An 18,867-nucleotide genomic window follows, 5' to 3' on the forward strand; every position below is an offset into this window, starting at 1 on the left:
CAATGCTTTGTGTTTTCAGTCCACCCACTTTTCTCCGAGTGTATCTAATCCATTGCTTGGTGTTTGTCTACCTGTGTTTGCCCAGTGATGGGCATCAAGTTCAAATATATTTTATGTTTTCTTTAAACATTCTTTGTGTTTGAATATATTTAAGCCCTCTTAACTAAATTTATGCCTTTTGATTAAGTGTTCAAATAGAAATATATATTTATGAGTTGTATAGGTAGTAGAGATGTATATGAACTTGTGTTATATTTCAAGAACTGATAAGTAATTTAGAGAGTTGTTTTCCTAATAAAAGCAATTGTTTGACTAAAGACAAAGCCTACTCATATGCTGAGGTCTTATATACAGCAGAGTAAGTTCTCAGAGCCTATAACAGAGTACAAAAGACATAGTTGGAATAAAATGCTGTAAAAGGAGGTGTAAGTACCTTACTCTGGTAATGTGTCATATATTAAGCTTTTAAATATTTTATTAAAATAAAGAATATCTTTATCCCCTCAGAGTTATATGAGTTATTAAAAATACCTTTTTTATGTCATTACTGAATAGATGTGTGCATTGGCATTTTCCCCATAAGGACTTGAGGTATCTTTCTATAAGGACCATATATCCTGAGGATAATGAATAGAATACAAAAATAATGGAAAGTCATTACTTTGCAGAAGAAGAGGAATTTCCAAGTATTCTGTTTAAAAGGAAATGTTATAGCCTTGATTAAACATTACATTTAACTTTAACCTGCTTATAAACTGAAAACTTGAAAACATAGTAAATTATATCAGTTTTCATAATCCAGATGGAGGAAGCATCCTCATTCCTCAAGGTAGATACTGTTTCCTGGTAGAGGTGGATATTTCTCACTGAGCATCCCCTAGAGTAGCCATGGGCATAGGAAGCAGATTCACCATTAGCAGGATTGACATTGAATTCTGAAAGCTAGAAGTCCAAGTCTGAGATGAAGTAGCGATTTTTCTTAGGAAGCAATGTTTTATTTACACTTGAGCAAGTGTTTTTTTTTGTTTGTTTGTTTTTTAAATATACACACTTTGATTATTTGTATCCAAATCTTTTCAAATATCACATTCACCTTTGGTGTAGGAATTTTCTTTTCTTTCTTTTTTTTTTTTTTTAAAGATTTTATTTATTTGAGACAGAGAATGAGAGAGAGAGAGCACATGAGACGGGGGAGGGTCAGAGGGAGAAGCAGACTCCCTGCCAAGGAGGGAGCCCGATGCGGGACTTGATCCCGGGACTCCAGGATCATGACCTGAGCCGAAGGCAGTTGCCCAACCAACTGAGCCACCCAGGCGCCCGAGCAAGTGTTTGATTAAAACCCTAGAACTGTCATATAGGGCTACATCATTAGCATGCGGAATCAGTTCAGTCTTTAGAATTGGCAAGTATAGGTAGGAATCCTGATTCTGCCCCCTTGTTATCTGTGTGGTCCTGGACACATTTAATCTCTGCAAGCTTCAATTTTCTCATGTGTAAAAGTAATAATTAACAATAAGCTACCTTGCAAAATTGTGACTAGGATTAAGTCAAGTGAAAGTTCCTGGGATTATTCAGCACATACTACTTAAATTCGTTGTTAGGATTAAGTATGATAACCACATGAAGTTCTGGGATGGTACCTGGTGCATAGGACCAGATCTTCAGTGCACATTGATGTCCTGTCCTTTCTCTTCACTCTGCTAATGATCATTCCTTCTCTACTTCAGGGAAAGCACAAAATGCATGTAGATACTGGAATGGAAGGTGATTGGTGTGGCCTTATTCCTGTTGGACAGCCTTGCAGTCATGTTACGACAACAGGCCTGAAGTGGAACCTCAGTAAGTAAAACCCTTGCACAAAGGGAGGTTTTCTTTCTTTAAAAAAAAAAAAAAATGTATGTGTGTGTGTGTGTATATATATATATATATCTGGTATATACCTAGCAGTGGAACTCTTACGTCAAAGGTAGGTCTGTGTTTAACCTTTCTGTGAACGGTCAGGCTATCTTCCAGAGGAGCTACACCATTCCATATTTCTACCAGCAATGTGTGAGGCCTCCAGTTTCTCCCACAGCCTCACCAACACTTGTCACTATCTTTTTGTTTTTACACATCTTAGTGGATATGCAGGAGTATCTTGTTGTGGTTTTATTTGCTTCCCCCCCATGACATGATATCAAATACCTTTCCATGTGCTTATGGATCATTTGTATATTTTCTTTGGAGTAACGTCTTCAGATCTTTTGTTCATATTTTAATTGCATTATTTTCCTTTTTAGTTTGAGTTGTAAGATTTCCTTATATATCCCAGATACAAGTCCTTTATCAGATATATGACTTGCAAATATTTTCTCAGTCTTTGACTTATATTTTCATTTTCTGAAATTTAATTAACTAAATTCATTAATTTAATTTTGATGAAGTATGATTTTTTTTCTCTTATGGATTGTACTTCTGGTGTGGAATCTAAGAATTCTTTGGCCAACCTTATTCATGATTATGTGTTCTTGAAACCTACTTTACTTTTCCAGAGAAGCAGCTATTTTAACTAAAGTAGCAAGTTATTTTCATAGTCAAAGATTTTACAAGATTAGCTGCTTTTTACTAAGTTTTAAAATGTTTCCCAGTACTTGTTAACTGTAATAGGTCCTAGTTATACTAAAACTGTCTGATTTGAAAGGAACAAAAACTGAGGTGGATCTTTTCATGAAATAAGTGCCGATTCCAAAATAAACCATCAAGCTTGTGAAATAGGTCAACTCTAGTCTCTTTAAAAATGATAGTAATTTAATCAAAGCGCTTTGGTTGAATGTCAAAGGGATTATCTCCTGATTGACCAGTACCTCTAAGGTTGTAAAACCTAAAATATAGAACCACATCATTCTTTTGTAACATGCAAAACTCTGAGGTTCCCACAAGGAAATAAATATTTCAACAAGTAAATAATTTGAAGATAAAAAGATATTTTAAAAGACTTTTCTATGAGCCACTGCTGAAACAATTAGGAAAAACTAGAGCTATTTTGAGGCAAATGTCTGGAGAGCTCATCAGAATTTGAAAGGACGGTGAGACAGGATCTGCTTCAGTGCACGGAAATATGTGACAGCCTTTGAAACTGTTTAGCTGAAACTGACATGAGCTCCCATTAGAAACTTTTTTTGAAAACATTTCCAACCTAAAACAGTTGTACTTTTTGGAGTTCCATTCGTTCCCGGGACCCAGTCTCGATGCTGGTGAAGTCCTTTCGGACCCGGCAGCGACCTCACTTTCCAGGGCCGGCACCAAGACAGGAGGGGCACTAAGCAGGAACAAGGGCTGGCTGTCCGGGCAGTGGCCCTGCTTCCTTTCTCTTACGGTGATGGGAAAGACTCAGACGATTATCCAGGCTTCTTCAGGGGTCCTTAGAACATCCTCTGATCCCCTGTGTCCCACAGTAACATGCACGTCCTAATTCCGTATAATGAAGTTGACTCTGGGAAGGGGCCTTGGGCATGATGTGGTGTTTAATCTTACTGTCCATGATAATGTTTCAATCCTGCAGAAATGCTATGTACTACTACTTCTTTATATATTTACAGATTGTTTTGACTTTTAGAATAATTATTTTTCTTCTACAATTTTATATAAAATATGTAAATAGCAACTTAATGGAGTATGCAAAGCAAGAAAATTGAGACACACTGTTTCATCAGTTCTCTGTGGTGAAAGCTACTTAATGGGGTCTTGTGATAGGTAATATGTCATTAAAAAGTAGTGAGAACAGCTGGGAAATGATGCAATGTCAACTTGAAGAGCAATGTCTAGATTTCTTCCACTGAGAGGGCAGGGCCCCTGCTTCTCTCACTGTCATTGTGAAAGCAGAGCGCTGAGGTCAATGTCAAGTCAGTCACACCTATGAAGTGACAGGATGGCCCAGGAAGGAGAAAGGAGGTGCAGTAACTCAGCCAGGTGCCGATCACTTCTTAGGTCAAGGAGAGTATGCAAGTGCTTCTAAAGAAACCGATCAAAATCTCCCTCAGGGATGGGAGGGCAATCTGGCTGGGACATCTGTCACCCCACTGATCGCCAGGGTGGATTCGGCTGATCTGGCTGACACCCTCACCACGGCGACTTGTGCGTCCCTCCCAAAGCTGCGCACTGGGTCATAGGGGACGACCTTCCCCTATAGAGGAGGACCGTTCTTCGGTCAAGGCTATATGAGTAGCTGCGCTCCCCTGCTAGGATCTCCAAACAAGCTCTCAACGTCCGTTTGTAGGAGAACGTAGGGTAGTCAAACTTCCAAGACTCCAGACACCTCCAAATGAGGTGCTGCATGTGCCAGTCTGCCTTTCTTTAAAAACAAACAAACACACCCAAATCTCCCTCAGGGCGTCTGGCTATCTCCCCGAGTCTTTTCCCACTCCAAAAGGTGATGCCACAAGTTCTGAAACTAATCTGATTTACCTGTTTCACTTTGCAGTATCTCTCATCACGTTCTGCCTTGAAAACAGGTGTGAAAAGGTGCCTCTGTGCCCACCCCCCAGGAGTGACACGTGGCAGCTAGTGTTGAAGTCTCCTGTATGACAGTAGTTTACTTCGGAGCAGGATGCTGTGAACATTCCGGGTCACGTGTCTGGGCCCGGAGTTTCTCTAGGCTGTGTACACTTGGGAGTAAAATAGCTGCATCAGAGGCAAGAGCGTCTTCGCCTTTCCGGGGTGCGCCGTATGGCTCGGACAGTGGGTCCGCCTTTGTACGCTCACCCAGGAGAATGCGAGAGTTCCCGTGCTCTGCGTCCTCACGCAATTCTTGGTATTGTCAGAATTCATCACTTTTGCCGATCTGAGGCGTATCAGTGATATCTCATTACAGTCTCTGGTTACTGCTGAGGGAAAGCATCTTTTTGTAGTTATTAACCATGCAGCACTGGTTTCTTCTGTGGATCGCTTTCTTTTGCCTATTTAGTCATTGGACTATTTGATTTTTTCTTATTATCAGAAGTTCTTCAGATCCTAATTATCTTCTTCCTGGCTATATTTTCCCTTTTCCAGCTGTTTACTGCATTTTTGTATGCATTAACGTTAGTAAGTTAAAGGCAGTCAAATGTGTCCATCTTTTCTCAGGGATTTGTAGTTTTTGTCTTAAATCATCTTTCTATTCTCCACAGTCATAAAGACATTCTCACAGTATAGTTTTAAGTCTTATTTTTTAGGTCTTTTCTTGCACCCGAAATTGATTTTGGTGTATGATACAGGCTAGAGATCTGATTTTTTTTCATTACTGATAACGAGTTGCCCTAGCACCATTTATCTTACACTCTCCAACTGAAAGTTTTCACGTGCAGGGGGAGAACTTAAATTTCTAGTCTCTTCTCTTGGCTTACACACTTCTTTCTGTACTGATCCCACACTGCCTTGATTAGCGTAGCTTTATAATGAATACTGAAATATGGCTAATGGAGTCTCCCAGCTGCTTCTTCCAGAGTTTGATGGTTATTCCTGGCTTTTCGATCTTCACAAATGTTAGCATTAACTTGACAAGGGTCACGCACACAATTCTATTTTAAGTTTTATTGGAATTATTTTTCATTTATAGATAAATTGGGAGAATACAACAATTGAGGAAGAAAATTCCTGTGTGTGATCGAGTCTTCCATAAACATAATGTCTGTCTCCGTTTACTTAGAACTTTTTAACTGCTTTCAATAATTTAAAAATTTTGTCCAAAAGATCCTATACATCTTATATAAGATTTATCTCTAGGAACCCTATATTTTGTGTTGATATTGTAAATTACACCTTCTAAAAACTTCAGTTTTCTGAGCTCTTTGGTGGCATATAGACAGACATAAAATTGATTTAAGTATATTATATCAATATATTGCTGAATGCTCTTATTGTTTCTAGGGGGAGGGGTAGAGGGAAAGAATCTTGAGCATGTGGAGCCCCATGTGGGGATCGATCTCACAACCCTGAGATCGTGACCTGAGCCAAAACCAATAGTCAGACACTTAACTGGCTGAGCCATCCAGGCGCCCCGCTTTTATTGTTCCTAAGAAATGTGAGTGTAGATTCGCTTGGGTTTTCTAAAGAAAGTCATATATTTGGTGGTAATTAAGTTTTCTTTCTTCTTCACTCATAACAAATTGGGATGTGTTTTGTTATGACTAACGGAAACAGGAGCTTTAAAGAAGCCTGTTTCTTTTTCTCCTCATGTAACAAAGTACAGGCATAAGTAGTTCCAGGGCATGGCTTCTGTGGTTCCATCAGCCTTTGCCTCAAAATTGTAAGAGGTTGCAACTCCAGCCACTCAGGTCCCCCGTTCAGCATCAGGACAAAGGAAAGGGCAGAGGGGAAGACGGGGTAGCACATGTAGCAGGAAAGCAAGGCTTTAGGGATTCCACCGTTTCCAGAAATCCTTCCTGCATCTAGTCTTTGGCCTCAGTGGCCGGAACTACCCAGCAGCCACCCTCGCTGTGGAAGAGGCTGGGATGTAAAGTTTTGTATCTGAAGACATGGGCGTCCCAAGTGAAACCGAGGTTCTGTCAGGGAGGAAGAAGAGAATCAGTAGGACTCTGCTCTTCTATCAAGAAATGTCTTTTCTTTGTCCACCATCTTGATGAACAGTTTGGCTACACATATAGAATAAAATCTTATTTTCACTCTCTGTTGGCCATATTCTTAGGGATTTCTCTTGTAGCTGTTGAAGAATTTGCAGTTAAGCAAACTGACTCTTATGCGTTTATAATCATCTTTAACTCTGTCTTTTAGACCTCATTTTTCTTTGATGTCGTAAAGTTTTACTACCATATGCGTAAGTGTAACCTTTCTTGTATTCTAGTTGGTTTTCCTTCGCCCTGATAAGTGGTATAGTTTATCGCTTGTGCAAATTTTTCAGATATCCCCATTTTTCAGATAAGGACACATGGTGATTCCAAGCTTTAGGCAGTGATTTGCCTAAATTCACATCATTAGGGATTGATGCACTCAAAATTTGAATTCAAGTGTTTAATGCTCTTTTTCCTTGTTTCCAGTTAGTAAATGAAAGACTTGCCATCAAAGGTAAGTTGATGTTAAAAAAAAATCACTAAAATGAATTTGGGATAAAGAGAAGAAAACAAGAAGAAGGCACGTATATGGGGAAAGCAAGAAATGGAAAGGCTTAGGAAGAAGAATTTAAATTCTCTGGGATGGAGCTCTTAACTTCTTTACACTTTGGCCTAAGAAAGTATCAAATGGAATTGCCTTCCATTTGCCCAGTCCTCTTATTTATAACACTCAAATTGAGTGTGAAATTATGCATTCATTGTTCCTTCTTTTATGTTTTTTCAAAGTATAGAAATAAATGACAGAATGAAATAATTTCATAGCACTGACTGAAAGAGACTCAAATCTAACCCAAGTGGAATATTTTTGAAGGGAAGAAATTAAGAGAAAACCATTTGAAAAGATTTTTCATCTCAGCGGAAAATAATTTATAGTAAGTGTGTATAGGTACCAAGATTTTCTGCAGGAGTTCTCTGTGAGGATTTTTAAGTGCCAGCCTAACAAGGGAACAGCTTATGGATCTATAAAACTACCCTTGGTAAAAATGCAGTTTCAATGAGAAGCACCCTTAATTCTCACTCCATTATGACTCAAAGTGATTCTGGTCGGTTAGTGTTTAAAGTCTGGGGTGCAGGGGAGAGGTCCGTGCTGGAGATAGACGTTTGGGACTCGTTGGCTTATAAGTGTCATGGTTCAGCAATAGCTGTGCCCACTTGGGTTATAACCTTTTGTGAGCTAATGCCAGTAATGTGTGAAATGTTTTATATTTTTAGGTGTCTTTATTACTATTTTTAATTATTGCTTTTCTAGTCTAGTGCTTAAAAAATGGCACTCTGAATCTGTGACATCAGTATTTCCTGTTTGATTCAAGGACAATATCTTTTGTATCTTTTTCTTTTTTAAGATTCATTTATTTATTCTAGAGAGTGAGTGCGCAGTGAGGGGGGGGTGCAGAGGGAGAGAGAGTCTTAAGCAGACTCTGTACTGAGTGTGGAGCTCAGTGCAGGGCTCGATCTTAGGATCCTGAGATCATGACCTGGGCCAACAAGAGTCGGATGCTTAACTGACTGCACCACCCAGGCACCCCAGTGTCTTTTGTATCTTAATTCTTTGATAACTGGTGACCCAATTTGAATTGAGCTAAAGATATTATTAAAATTTTTACATAAAACACATGTGTTAGAGATCAAAGGTGATAATCAGGATGGCTTTTTTTTTTTTTTTTGGCCTCTGTCTTGCCCAGAGGAAGCTGTTAGTGAAAGTTTTCCACCCCTAAACCATTTTCTTGAGTTTAGAAATAGGTGAAATGACCGTATTTCATCATATTTAAGATGTCATTGATTATAAGATGCATAATTATGTTCACTAAGGAAAAAAATACTAATTATAATTGCAGAGATGAGGGGGAAATGTACATGTTAGAACTGACAAAATATGGTAGATCAAATAGCACAGAACTTAATTATCAAATTATATGCAGAGACATAATTTGTTTATATAATTTGCTTAATTTATTGACTTCTAAGAAGTCAGCTAGGATTCTGATAAGGACCATGTTGATTCAGCGGATCAGTTTGAGAAGTAAATCCATCTTATACCAATGTTAAATCTTCCAACACATGAACCTGGGGTACTTTCATTTAGATCTTTAATTTCTTTCAACAAAGTCTTTCTGTTTTCATATTCTAAGCTTTTACTTCTTTTGTTAAATTTGTTCCAAAGTATTGTATTGTTTTAATACTATTGTGAATGGAATTCTCTTCTTAATTTCATTTTTAGGTTGTTCATTGCAAGTGTATAGAAATAGAATTGATTTTTTTATAAATTGATCTTATATCCTACAACCTTGCTGAATTCATTTATTAGTACTAATGGTGTTTTAGTGGATTTCTTAGGATTTTTTAAATATTCAAGATTATGTCCTCTGCAAATGGATGTGGATTCTCTTGTTTCTTTTTCTTGCCAAATTGTCCTGCCTAGAACCTCAATAATACTGAAAGCAGCAAGTGTGGACATCCTTGTCCTGTTACTGATCTTAGATGGAAAGCATCCAGTCTTTCACCATATATATGATGCTAGCTGTTGGTTTTTCATAGATGTCTTTTATCAGATTGAGGAAATTTCATTCTAGTCATAGTTTGTTGAGTGTTTTTTTATCATGAAATAGCATGGATTTTGCTTTTGTTAATTTGTCTATTGAGATGATCATGTGATTTTTGTGTGTTTGTTTGTTTGTTTTAATTCTATTGATATAGTGTATTACATTAGTTGGATTATGGATGTTAAACCAAACTTGCATCTTTGGGACAAACCTCACCTGGTCATGATGTACAGTTCTTTTTATATATTGCTGGATTCTGTTTTCTATTTTGTTGAGGACTTTTGTATCCATATCCTAAGATAAATTGTTTCATAGGGTTTTTTTGTTTTGTTTTGCTTTGTGATGTCTGACTGGTTTTAGTGTCAGGATAATACTGCTACCTGGTCTTGAAGTCTAGGCATTCAAGAAGGAAACTCCGGGGAACTCCAAGGCAACAAAAGTGAGACACAAGGGAAGTAGGTCTAGCAGGCAGGATGAAGACTAGGGAAGGACAAAGCGTAGAGGGAACTCTGGTTGCAGGGGAGATACCTGGCGTATGTTCTGATCCAAAGACAGGTGGTGCCTTGCACCTTGGCCCTCTTTTGTCTGCTTACTGCCACAAAGAGAAGAGAGGGGAGGGAAGGAGAACTACAGGGCCATCTTGTTTCTAATTAAAAAACAGCAGGGGCTAGCTGGCCCTTTAGAGGAGTATAGATCACTGAACATTGAAGCAAGCACAACTTTATGGGGAAGAAGTTGCGTTTACGTGAAAATTATATACAATATCCTATAAGTGTTCTTTTAAAAATCACATATCTCTACACATGGACAGGAGAAATTTTCTCCCTTCTGTATTTAGTTAGCCATCAATGACTTCCAATCTCCATGGCTTTATTTGATTAATTTAGAAAAGTCATTAATGGTTTCATAGCCCATTTTTATTTATAAATGGAAAGTGCTAGCTATAAATTTCAGTATTGATTTTTCTTCATTAATAGTTTTACACTAAGAATCTTTTTAAACCTCAAAAGTAAAAAGTTCACTTACAAATTTATGTAAATTTAAATGTGTGATGCAGGGGTGAAAGATGTGTTTTTCATAATAGCCATACCTATAATATTACATTTATATTATTTATATAATTTAGGATCATAATTGCAAATAAATATTTTCACAGGTTTTTCAAGGAGGCCTTACATTTCTATTTGTAGAGTACTGAGTATTTCCAAGTATTTAGTAAAACTTTAAAATGTAATAGTGTGTACCAGTTTCATTACTCTAGGCTGCATTGAATGATTTTTTTTTTTTAAGATTTTATTTATTTATTTATTTATTTGAGAGAGAGAGAATGAGAGACAGCATGAGAGGGAGGAGGGTCAGAGGGAGAAGCAGACTCCCTGCCGAGCAGGGAGCCTGATGCGGGACTCGATCCTGGGACTCCAGGATCATGACCTGAGCCGAAGGCAGTCACTTAACCAACTGAGCCACCCAGCGCCCTGCACTGAATGATTTCTTATGCTTTGGACTACATTATGGGAATAGCAGAATATTACTTTCTTTATTAGCAGGATGTATTAAAAAAAAGAAATCTTGTTGATACTACATCTTGATTTTTTTTTATGCATTCTATACAGTATGCCAGCAAATGACAATTTCTATGATGTATGGGCCGGACTGTGTGAATGCTATCTCCTTTACTTAGATTCTAGAGTAATTATACTATCATAATGTCAAGATGATAGTATCACAATAATGTCATCGGTTATTGAGACCTATGATTTTTAAGTGAAATAACTAACATCTAAAAACGACTTCCAAAAATAAGTAAGTAAATAAAAATGACTTCACAAACCACACGGCTTCCTAGAGCCAGAGCTGACCTAAAACTCAGGTGTCTCAGCTCCTAGCACAGAACTTTCTCCTCCTAGCACAGCAGGAAATTTTGATGTTTGATAACAGATCTAAAGTTAAAGATAGATAAACCTAAAGTGTGTGATGTTTGACAGATTAAAAAAATAACCATCTTTGTTAAATTTTTCATGATGTAAGTTTTCAGATGTATCAGTTTCAAATTGCTACTGGAACAAATTACCACAAACTAGTGGCCTAAGCAGTGCATCCATTATCTTATAGTTCTGGAGGCCGGAGTTCTAAATGGGTCTTAAAAAAGCAAAAATCAAGGTATTGAAGAGATGCCTTCCTCTTGGAAGCTCCAGTGGAGAATCCTTTGCTCACCATTTCCAGCTTCTGGAGGCTGCGCACATTTCTTGACCATGATTCCTTCCGCCATCTTCAGGCTAGCAGCATAGCATCATCGTATCTCTCTCTCTGACCTCTGCTTCCGTTGTTCTGTCTCTTCCTCCAACGTTGACTCTGTAGCTTCCTGCTTTTAAGGAATTTGTGATTACACTGGGACCACCTGAATGATCCAGGATAACCCCATGTCGGAATTTTGATTTAATCACACCTTGCAAAACTCCTCCTGCCCTATAAGTGATTTATTCACAGGCTCCAGGGATTACAGTGTAGACATTGTGGGGGTCCATTATTCAGCCTCCCATATCAGGTTTGTACTCAATGAATTCAATAATTTTCTGAAATAATACTTACTGAATATAGTGATTAGATCATTGAATCTTTACAGTTACCCCGAAAACTAACGTGTGAAGACTTGTTTATATTGCCGTTGAGAAACTGAATTTCAGTGTTGTCATTCATCTAGCCTCAGATAACTTGTGATAAAGACTCAAGACAAAATAAAAACAAAACAAATTGTGTGAGCACGATTTATTTGGTGTCCACAAAGGAGAAGAACGAGAGTAACAATTTCCATCCATCCGTTTTCTGTTCGCCAAGGATTGTCCTCAGGTTTAACCAAGTCTATATTCTGATCCGTGAGAACCACACAGGAAGTCTGGCTTGCACAGGCCAGAGGCAGAAGCTCCATTCGTCTGGAGGGTTGTAAGCAGTCTCTTATTAGACATGTTTGGTTTTTTTTATTTATTTATTTTTATTTTTTTAAAGATTTTATTTATTTATGTGACAGAGAGATACACAACGCGAGAGGGAACACAAGCAGGGGGAATGGGAGAGGGAGAAGCAGACTTCCCGCTGAGCAAGGAGCCCGATGCGGGGCTCGATCCCAGGACCCTGGGATCATGACCTGAACCGAAGGCAGACGCTTAACGACTGAGCCACCCAGGCGCCCCACATGTTTGTTTGTTTTTTAATCCTTTTTATATTTCTTACCTGTTTAGCCTTTGAAGCTCTACTTACATGAGAAACTGATAGTTTCTATCAAAAACAGGTAAAAGTGGCACCTGGGTGGCTCAGTTTTTTGAGTGTCTGACTTGATTTTGGCTCAGGTCATGATCTCTGGTCGTGAGATCATGTTGGGCTCTAGGCTTAGCTTGCAGAGTCTGCTTGAGATTCTCTCCCTCCTCCCCTAAAATAAATAAATAAATCTTAAAAAAAAAAACGGGAACAATCTGATGTGTGATTAAGATGGTGAAAACACAAAAGGCAGAAAAGTTGACTCTTCCTTATATTGCTTTTATAGCCACATATTATTAGTCTCAGGGCTCTAAAGGTCATTAAAGATCAAGTAGGTAGTAATGAATTAACTGAGCACACCTACACCATCAAACTACTCGTTTATTCATGCCACTCTTGCTGTTATTTCTACCCCTTACACACACACACACACGCACACGCACACACACACACTCACGTCCTTGTACCATGAGATCTTACAAGTTTGGGTTTTCTTAGCATGTACCTAGATTTGGTCAGTCAGGGGTTATACAAAACGGCCACTTCCAATAAGTTCTGAATATTAGTGCTGAGGAATCATTGCACAAAATGACAATCCTGGGAAACTCTAGGACCCAGCTTTTATGAAGAAGGCAAAGTTAGTGGTGGTGTTGGTAAGCAGTAGATATTATTTCTCTGGAGAGAAAAGTACAAAGAGGAGCAAGATTATTTTTAGACTTTGTCATTGAGAAGGATTTTCAAATATTCTGTTTGTAAGCCAGTATTATATTTTCAGACATTTAAAGTTAATAACATATGGCCCACTACAAACCTGTATTAAAAATATATTTCATTAACTCAGCTCTGGTTCTGTTTTCTGTGTTGTAGGATTTGAACCAGACATGAATGATTTCTCTTCTCTTAAGGCCTTGCCCTTTTGTGATTCTGCTGAGAGCACAAGGAACCAACAATAATTTACTATATGCCATAATCATCCTGTTTTGTTTTTAGAAAACTACCTACAACCTGACAACACACATTTATTATGGTTGATTCTAGGCATTTAAATATGAAAACAATTAACGTGCATTTGTAGGGAATATGACAAATGGGAATTTGCAAGCAGACCAATTTTTCACTGACCTGCATTCAAGAACACTATTATAACTCAGGTTTGCCTACCCAGTTTTTAAATGAGTTGATTTCCTAGTATTTATGTGGGCAGGTTGACGGATGAAAATGACTTCAGTGTAAGCTCAAGAGTCCCCTTCCGTTTCCCCTCCTCCAGGTTGCACTTTTGTGCTGATTCAGATGTGCACTCTGTGCATTCAACCATCTAGCTAATATATTGAGACAAGAATGCAATAACTTGTGGTCATTACATGAATTGTAGAGAAAGAATCAAGGGGTGCAGGTGAATAAACTTTTACTGTGGAAATAGCTCACAGGGTATAATTTTCTACTGAGTCCAAATAATCATACTCTGCATTGTGAATAGCACCTTCATGTACCCCATCTCTCTTTTCTCTACACTCACTGTCATCTGATTTAACATCAACCCTCTTACTAATGCAGAGTATTATTATCCCCATTTTATAGATGAGGAAACAGTCACAGGATATTAAATGAATTGTCCAAGTTCATATTTCCTGAGTCCTGAGTTCATATTTCCTGAATTGTCCAAGTTCATATTTCCTGAGTCCTCATATTTCCTGAATCAACCATAATAAATGTGTGTTAGGTTGTAGGGAGTTTTCAAAAAACAAAACAGGATGATTATGGCATATAGTAAATTATTGTTAGTTCCTTGTGCTCTCAGCACATAGGATGGATCCACCACTGATGATTTACATAACTGTTTTTAAAAGCTTTGGACAGAGTGAGGGGCGCCTGGGTGGCTCAGTTGTTAAGCGTCTGCCTTCGGCTCAGGTCATGATCCCAGGGTCCTGGGATCGAGCCCCGCGTCGGGCTCCCTGCTCAGCAGGAAGCCTGCTTCTCCTTCTTCCACTCCCCCTTCTTGTATTCCCTGTCTCGCTGTCTCTTTCTCTGTGTCAAATAAATAAAATCTTAAAAAAAAAAAAAAAAAAGCTTTGGACAGAGTGAAATATCCTATCTCAAACTCCTTTCTCTAAATGAAAGTGGGATTTTCCTTGAAATTGGGCAACATCAAAGACGAAGGAGATAGAAATTAACATCTTAGCAATTAAAATCCTGCTGCAAGCCCCACCTAAGACACTCCTCTCCACTCTGTAAGACCCAAATCACACGGTAGAATCCACACAACTTTGTAGAGTGGGTAATTCAGGTGTAATTTATGCTCACTGTGATATTTCTGGGTGATTATAAACCAAATGTCAGTCACCATGGTTCTCAAGATACTTGTAATAAAGAGTCAACGGGGAAACAAAGTTTATTTAGCATTCACAAAGGAGGATAAATGGTTAAAACAGAATTTTTGAGTGTCTACAGATTCAAGGATGAAAAAGAAAGAAGAGTGATAAAAGGGCAGGATGGCTTAGTTGCAGGAGGTTTAGATTGCATGCAGTTTTCTCAGCAGCAAGCTACCACTCTGTCCTCTAGATTGCTTGGAGGCCAAATTGTGAAAAGGTGGAAAATAGTTGGAGAATACTAGGCTTAAATTAAAAGAAGGGGAGATCAAACTGGGGAAATGTCCAGTATGCAGACTAAAATAGAAGCCTCCGTATAAAAGGGCTTTTCTATCTAGCTGTGTACCCCAAATGAAGTTTGTGAAGAAATATTTACTTTTTTTTTTTTTTTTTTTTGGCTGTAGTTCAAGGGAAACTAAAGATACAAATTACATAGAGAGGAGGTAAATTCTCAAGCTTAATTACGCATCAGGGAACTACACTGTAGTCTTCTTTCCTCTTCCAGAGAGGAGAATAGGATTGAACTAGCAAGAGAAGGTAGAAATCCTCTGGCTCTGAGATTTAAAAACAGCCAAAAGAGGGACAAATCAATGCTTTAAACCCCTTGACAAAACAAGTCTCTGGAGATTATTATATAACATGTAACTTACCTTCTTTCTATACAGTTTGTACCTTGAATTTCCCTTGAAGTGCAGCAGAAAAACATACGCAGATGTTTACTTCGGTTAATAATGTGGCGGAAAGAGGACAGTAGGGTTCAGATTCTGACTCTAAAGTGAGGGTGTTCCATGGTACTGGGACACCATTTGGACTCCTCACCTGAGGATTCATAGATGATGTCAAGACTTTCTTCAGTTTGAACACAGGCTGCTGAAGCCACAGAGAAACGGAGGAGTCCTGATTATAAATGCCAACAACTTAGATTTTCACGGAGACGTCCATCTCCTCACTTCCTTACGTGCTGGTAATTAAGAGAAGCAGTAACTGGACCAGAATCAGGGGGTGTTTGTTTGAAAGCTGTGTCAGGGGCTGACGTTGCGTTGTGTGGACCCATCTCGCAGAGGTTTCCTTGGATGTGGTTCACTGTATGAAAGTGCTTTGAACATCACGGAGGAGGATGTCCTGTGGCATCACTAGAGTTGATAATCTCCTGCTGAAGGTCCTCATTCTTAAGAAGTTCACAGTGAAGCCAGGAATGGGAAATAATTACTATTCCTCATTTACATTGAGACAGAGTTGACGCTCAGTTCAATAAAGTGTTCTTTGATAAAGATTCGTTAGCAGTATTGCTGTCTCTCAGAAGCCCTGGTGCTCATGTCAACACTTTGGCTCCCTTCCCGAAGCTTAATTGCAAGGATCACTTTGGGCAAATCTCATCGGCCTTTTTGACTCATCTGCTTTCTAGACCCATTTAATTGCAAATTAACAACCTGTCTCTCTCACCTATCCCTAAATCTGGTTTTCCTTCTGTGTATGTATATATGTCTGTGTGTGTGTGTTAAAGAATGTGCTTAGACAAAAAAATTATCCAAGCAAGAAGCCTTTCTGATTTTTTTTTAAAGCCAGCTACAACTGATAACCAACTTTTATTTTTAGCCATTTTAAAAAAATTATTTGCACTGTATTAGTGGCAGTTTAAATGTGACATGTAGTTAAGAAAAATACAAATTTACACCTGTGGTGTTTTCAATTGACCTGTATCCCACCAAAGGCTGATATGGGATAGACAAGGATAAAGAAGTTTTATTTCCTACAGCCTTGCCTGGTACATGCTAATTACTATGTGAATTACCTAAATAACTTTCACCCCTTGTAGATGGATGGGACAGATCCATGACTCAGGGCGAAATCTGGTTTGTGCTTGTGGGACAAAGTAAATAAGGACAGTGATACTGGCTTCGGTCTCGTCCTGGTTCTGCGGCGATTCCAATATAAGTATGAGCACTGGTCTCATCTGCCCCAAGTTTTCAGTTCTCTTTTGTTTAAAATGAGTGACCTTGAACGAAATAATCTCAGTCTCTTTCATCTCTAATGTTAGTCCTCTTTACTCTCATAGCAGAATTGTACTCTTTTGTTCTTTCCTCCTGAATGCCTGTGAAAAGCACTCGAGGTCCAGTGCGCAAGCCTTCTCCCCAAGACTTGAGCCCATCCCCCAGTATTCCCAGTGTGTGTTCTCCCTTGAACATCTTTCCCTGCCTCCCACTGATCTTACTCCTCTCCAAGGGCCACTTCAAATCATGTCCTTCGTGAAGCTTTCCTACAAAATGTGATTTCTCTTTCCTTTGAATTCCAAAAGTGGGCTGTGCAGCCCTTATGTGTATTTACCTGTGAGCATCTTTGTGCAGATTTCTTACTCCCTTTACTGGAATGCATTCGCCTTAAGGATTTGGTACCTGTTACCTCTAATGACTCCTGGGAGGCTAGAATCGTGCCTTGCATGTTTTGTCATTAGCAACCTTGTTTAAATCAGCATGTGTATTTTCTCCACATGAATTTTGGAACCGAGTCAACTGCACTACAGTGAAAGATGTTGAAGCAAGAGTTCTTTATCATAAACCTTTAAAACAATTAGGATAGTAAAGGAGAAGTTGAATTTTAATGGTGAAAATAGCTATAAAGTCTGCCAGAAGTTGATAAGGCTTAAAGTGATGCCATTCAGAATGTGATTATAACCAGAGACAGTTTTGAGTGTGAACGAGTGTGTGTTGGAGAGAGACCTACCTAGGGATGGTCCATGGAGGCCTGAATTTCGAAATCTCACTGTATGGTGGATTTGGGGTTTTAAAGGAACTCACTGTTCCCCTAGATGATGTCTCTTGCCCATTTCTTTACTGCCGTGAGCATGAGGCAAGGTCTAAAACATTTTTTTTGTTCCCCCGCCCCTTTTTTTTAAAGATTTATTTACTTATTTTAGAGAGAGCACACATAGGGATCTCCAGCAGACTCGCGCACGGGATTCTCGAGCAGACTGAGCACAGAGCCCTGCAGGAGGTGCTCTCACAACCCTGAGATCTGACCTGAGCTGAAATCAACTTAACTGTCACCCAGGTGCCCCTGGTTCCCTTTTTATAGATGTTGAAAATCATATAAAACTATAATTTGAGAACAAGTATCATTATAAAAACAAAGGCAGATGAAATTGATTCTCTCACTGTGTGTCTGTTCATGAAACTTAGAAGATTTGCTTTGCAAAAAGAGAGAAAACAAAGAACTCCTAGTTCTGCTTTACTGTGTCCTACAGGGTGTTCTTACAGTATCATGTAAATGTAAAAAGTGCATTTGCATTTGTTCCAACTGTTTTATATCTATATTTTATCCACTTACCTAGACTGTATATGTTTTTAGTTTTGGGCCCCTTAGGTTTTGTTCCCATCCTACTTAGTAAAATCCTTAACACTGGACATTCAAATGACTTGATTAATAATAGGACTCCTTACCAAAGTTGCTCCGTCTTTTTCATATTCAGACCTTCCACATTTCTCTAGCATTGTCAACTGCAAGTAACTAGTGAAGTCATTACTTAGCCTTGGAAACAAGTTTATTTACAGTTTGGTAAAAAATCGTGGATTCTGGAAAAAAAGGCAAAGAAGGTACAGTGAGCAAGGAAGAGGAAAGGATTCTATAGGTTATCTAAAAAGATGCTGCCATTTAAAGAGAGAATAATGAGTAGGATTATATGCAAAAGAGAGTGAAATTGTTGGATTTCACTGAAGGAATAATTTGGTCAGTCTTGAAAATGCAGAATAGTAGCAGCCTAGTAGGGATGGAAGCCAGATTTCTGTTTCTTAAGGTGGTTAGAAGGGAGTTTTGAGTGCAGACTGAGAGCACAATGGCAGCAGATATGTTAACCTTTGTAAAAGACGTTTATCAGTGATTCAAGGAAAAACTATAGGTATGGAGTTTGGTTACCAAGGCAGCCTTTATGTCCAAGATGTAAAAGAAGTCTATGTTGAAAATCAAAGAGAGCTGAGAAACCACAGAGATCCAGGGAGAAATTTCCATTGGGAGAAATGGCGGACAGGCGGGGACAGTGTGCAGGTGACGTCCCTGAGGAGGCTGGAAGGTGGGGTCCAGAGTAGAGGTGGGGGGTTTTAGGAGAGGTATGTTTAGCTCCACCTTCAAAAC

General features: G+C 38.7%; 1 protein-coding gene across 12 annotated transcripts in view; it reads left to right on the plus strand.

Annotated features, from left to right (window-relative positions):
* TPK1 (thiamin pyrophosphokinase 1) overlaps positions 1-18,867 on the plus strand; it is a 346,106-nt gene that overhangs the window by 237,474 nt on the left and 89,765 nt on the right. For all 12 annotated transcript variants that reach the window (XM_045864113.3, XM_045864115.3, XM_064575817.1 and 9 more), the window contains one exon: positions 1,728-1,839. In XM_045864113.3, coding sequence (XP_045720069.1) covers positions 1,728-1,839 — 112 coding nt within the window. The remainder of the gene's footprint in view (positions 1-1,727; positions 1,840-18,867) is intronic.

This window comes from Mirounga angustirostris, unplaced genomic scaffold, assembly GCF_029215605.1.
Source record: "Mirounga angustirostris isolate CCGP_5_RB_7025 unplaced genomic scaffold, mMirAng1.0.hap1 SCAF_12, whole genome shotgun sequence".
Classification (NCBI taxonomy): domain Eukaryota; kingdom Metazoa; phylum Chordata; class Mammalia; order Carnivora; family Phocidae; genus Mirounga; species Mirounga angustirostris.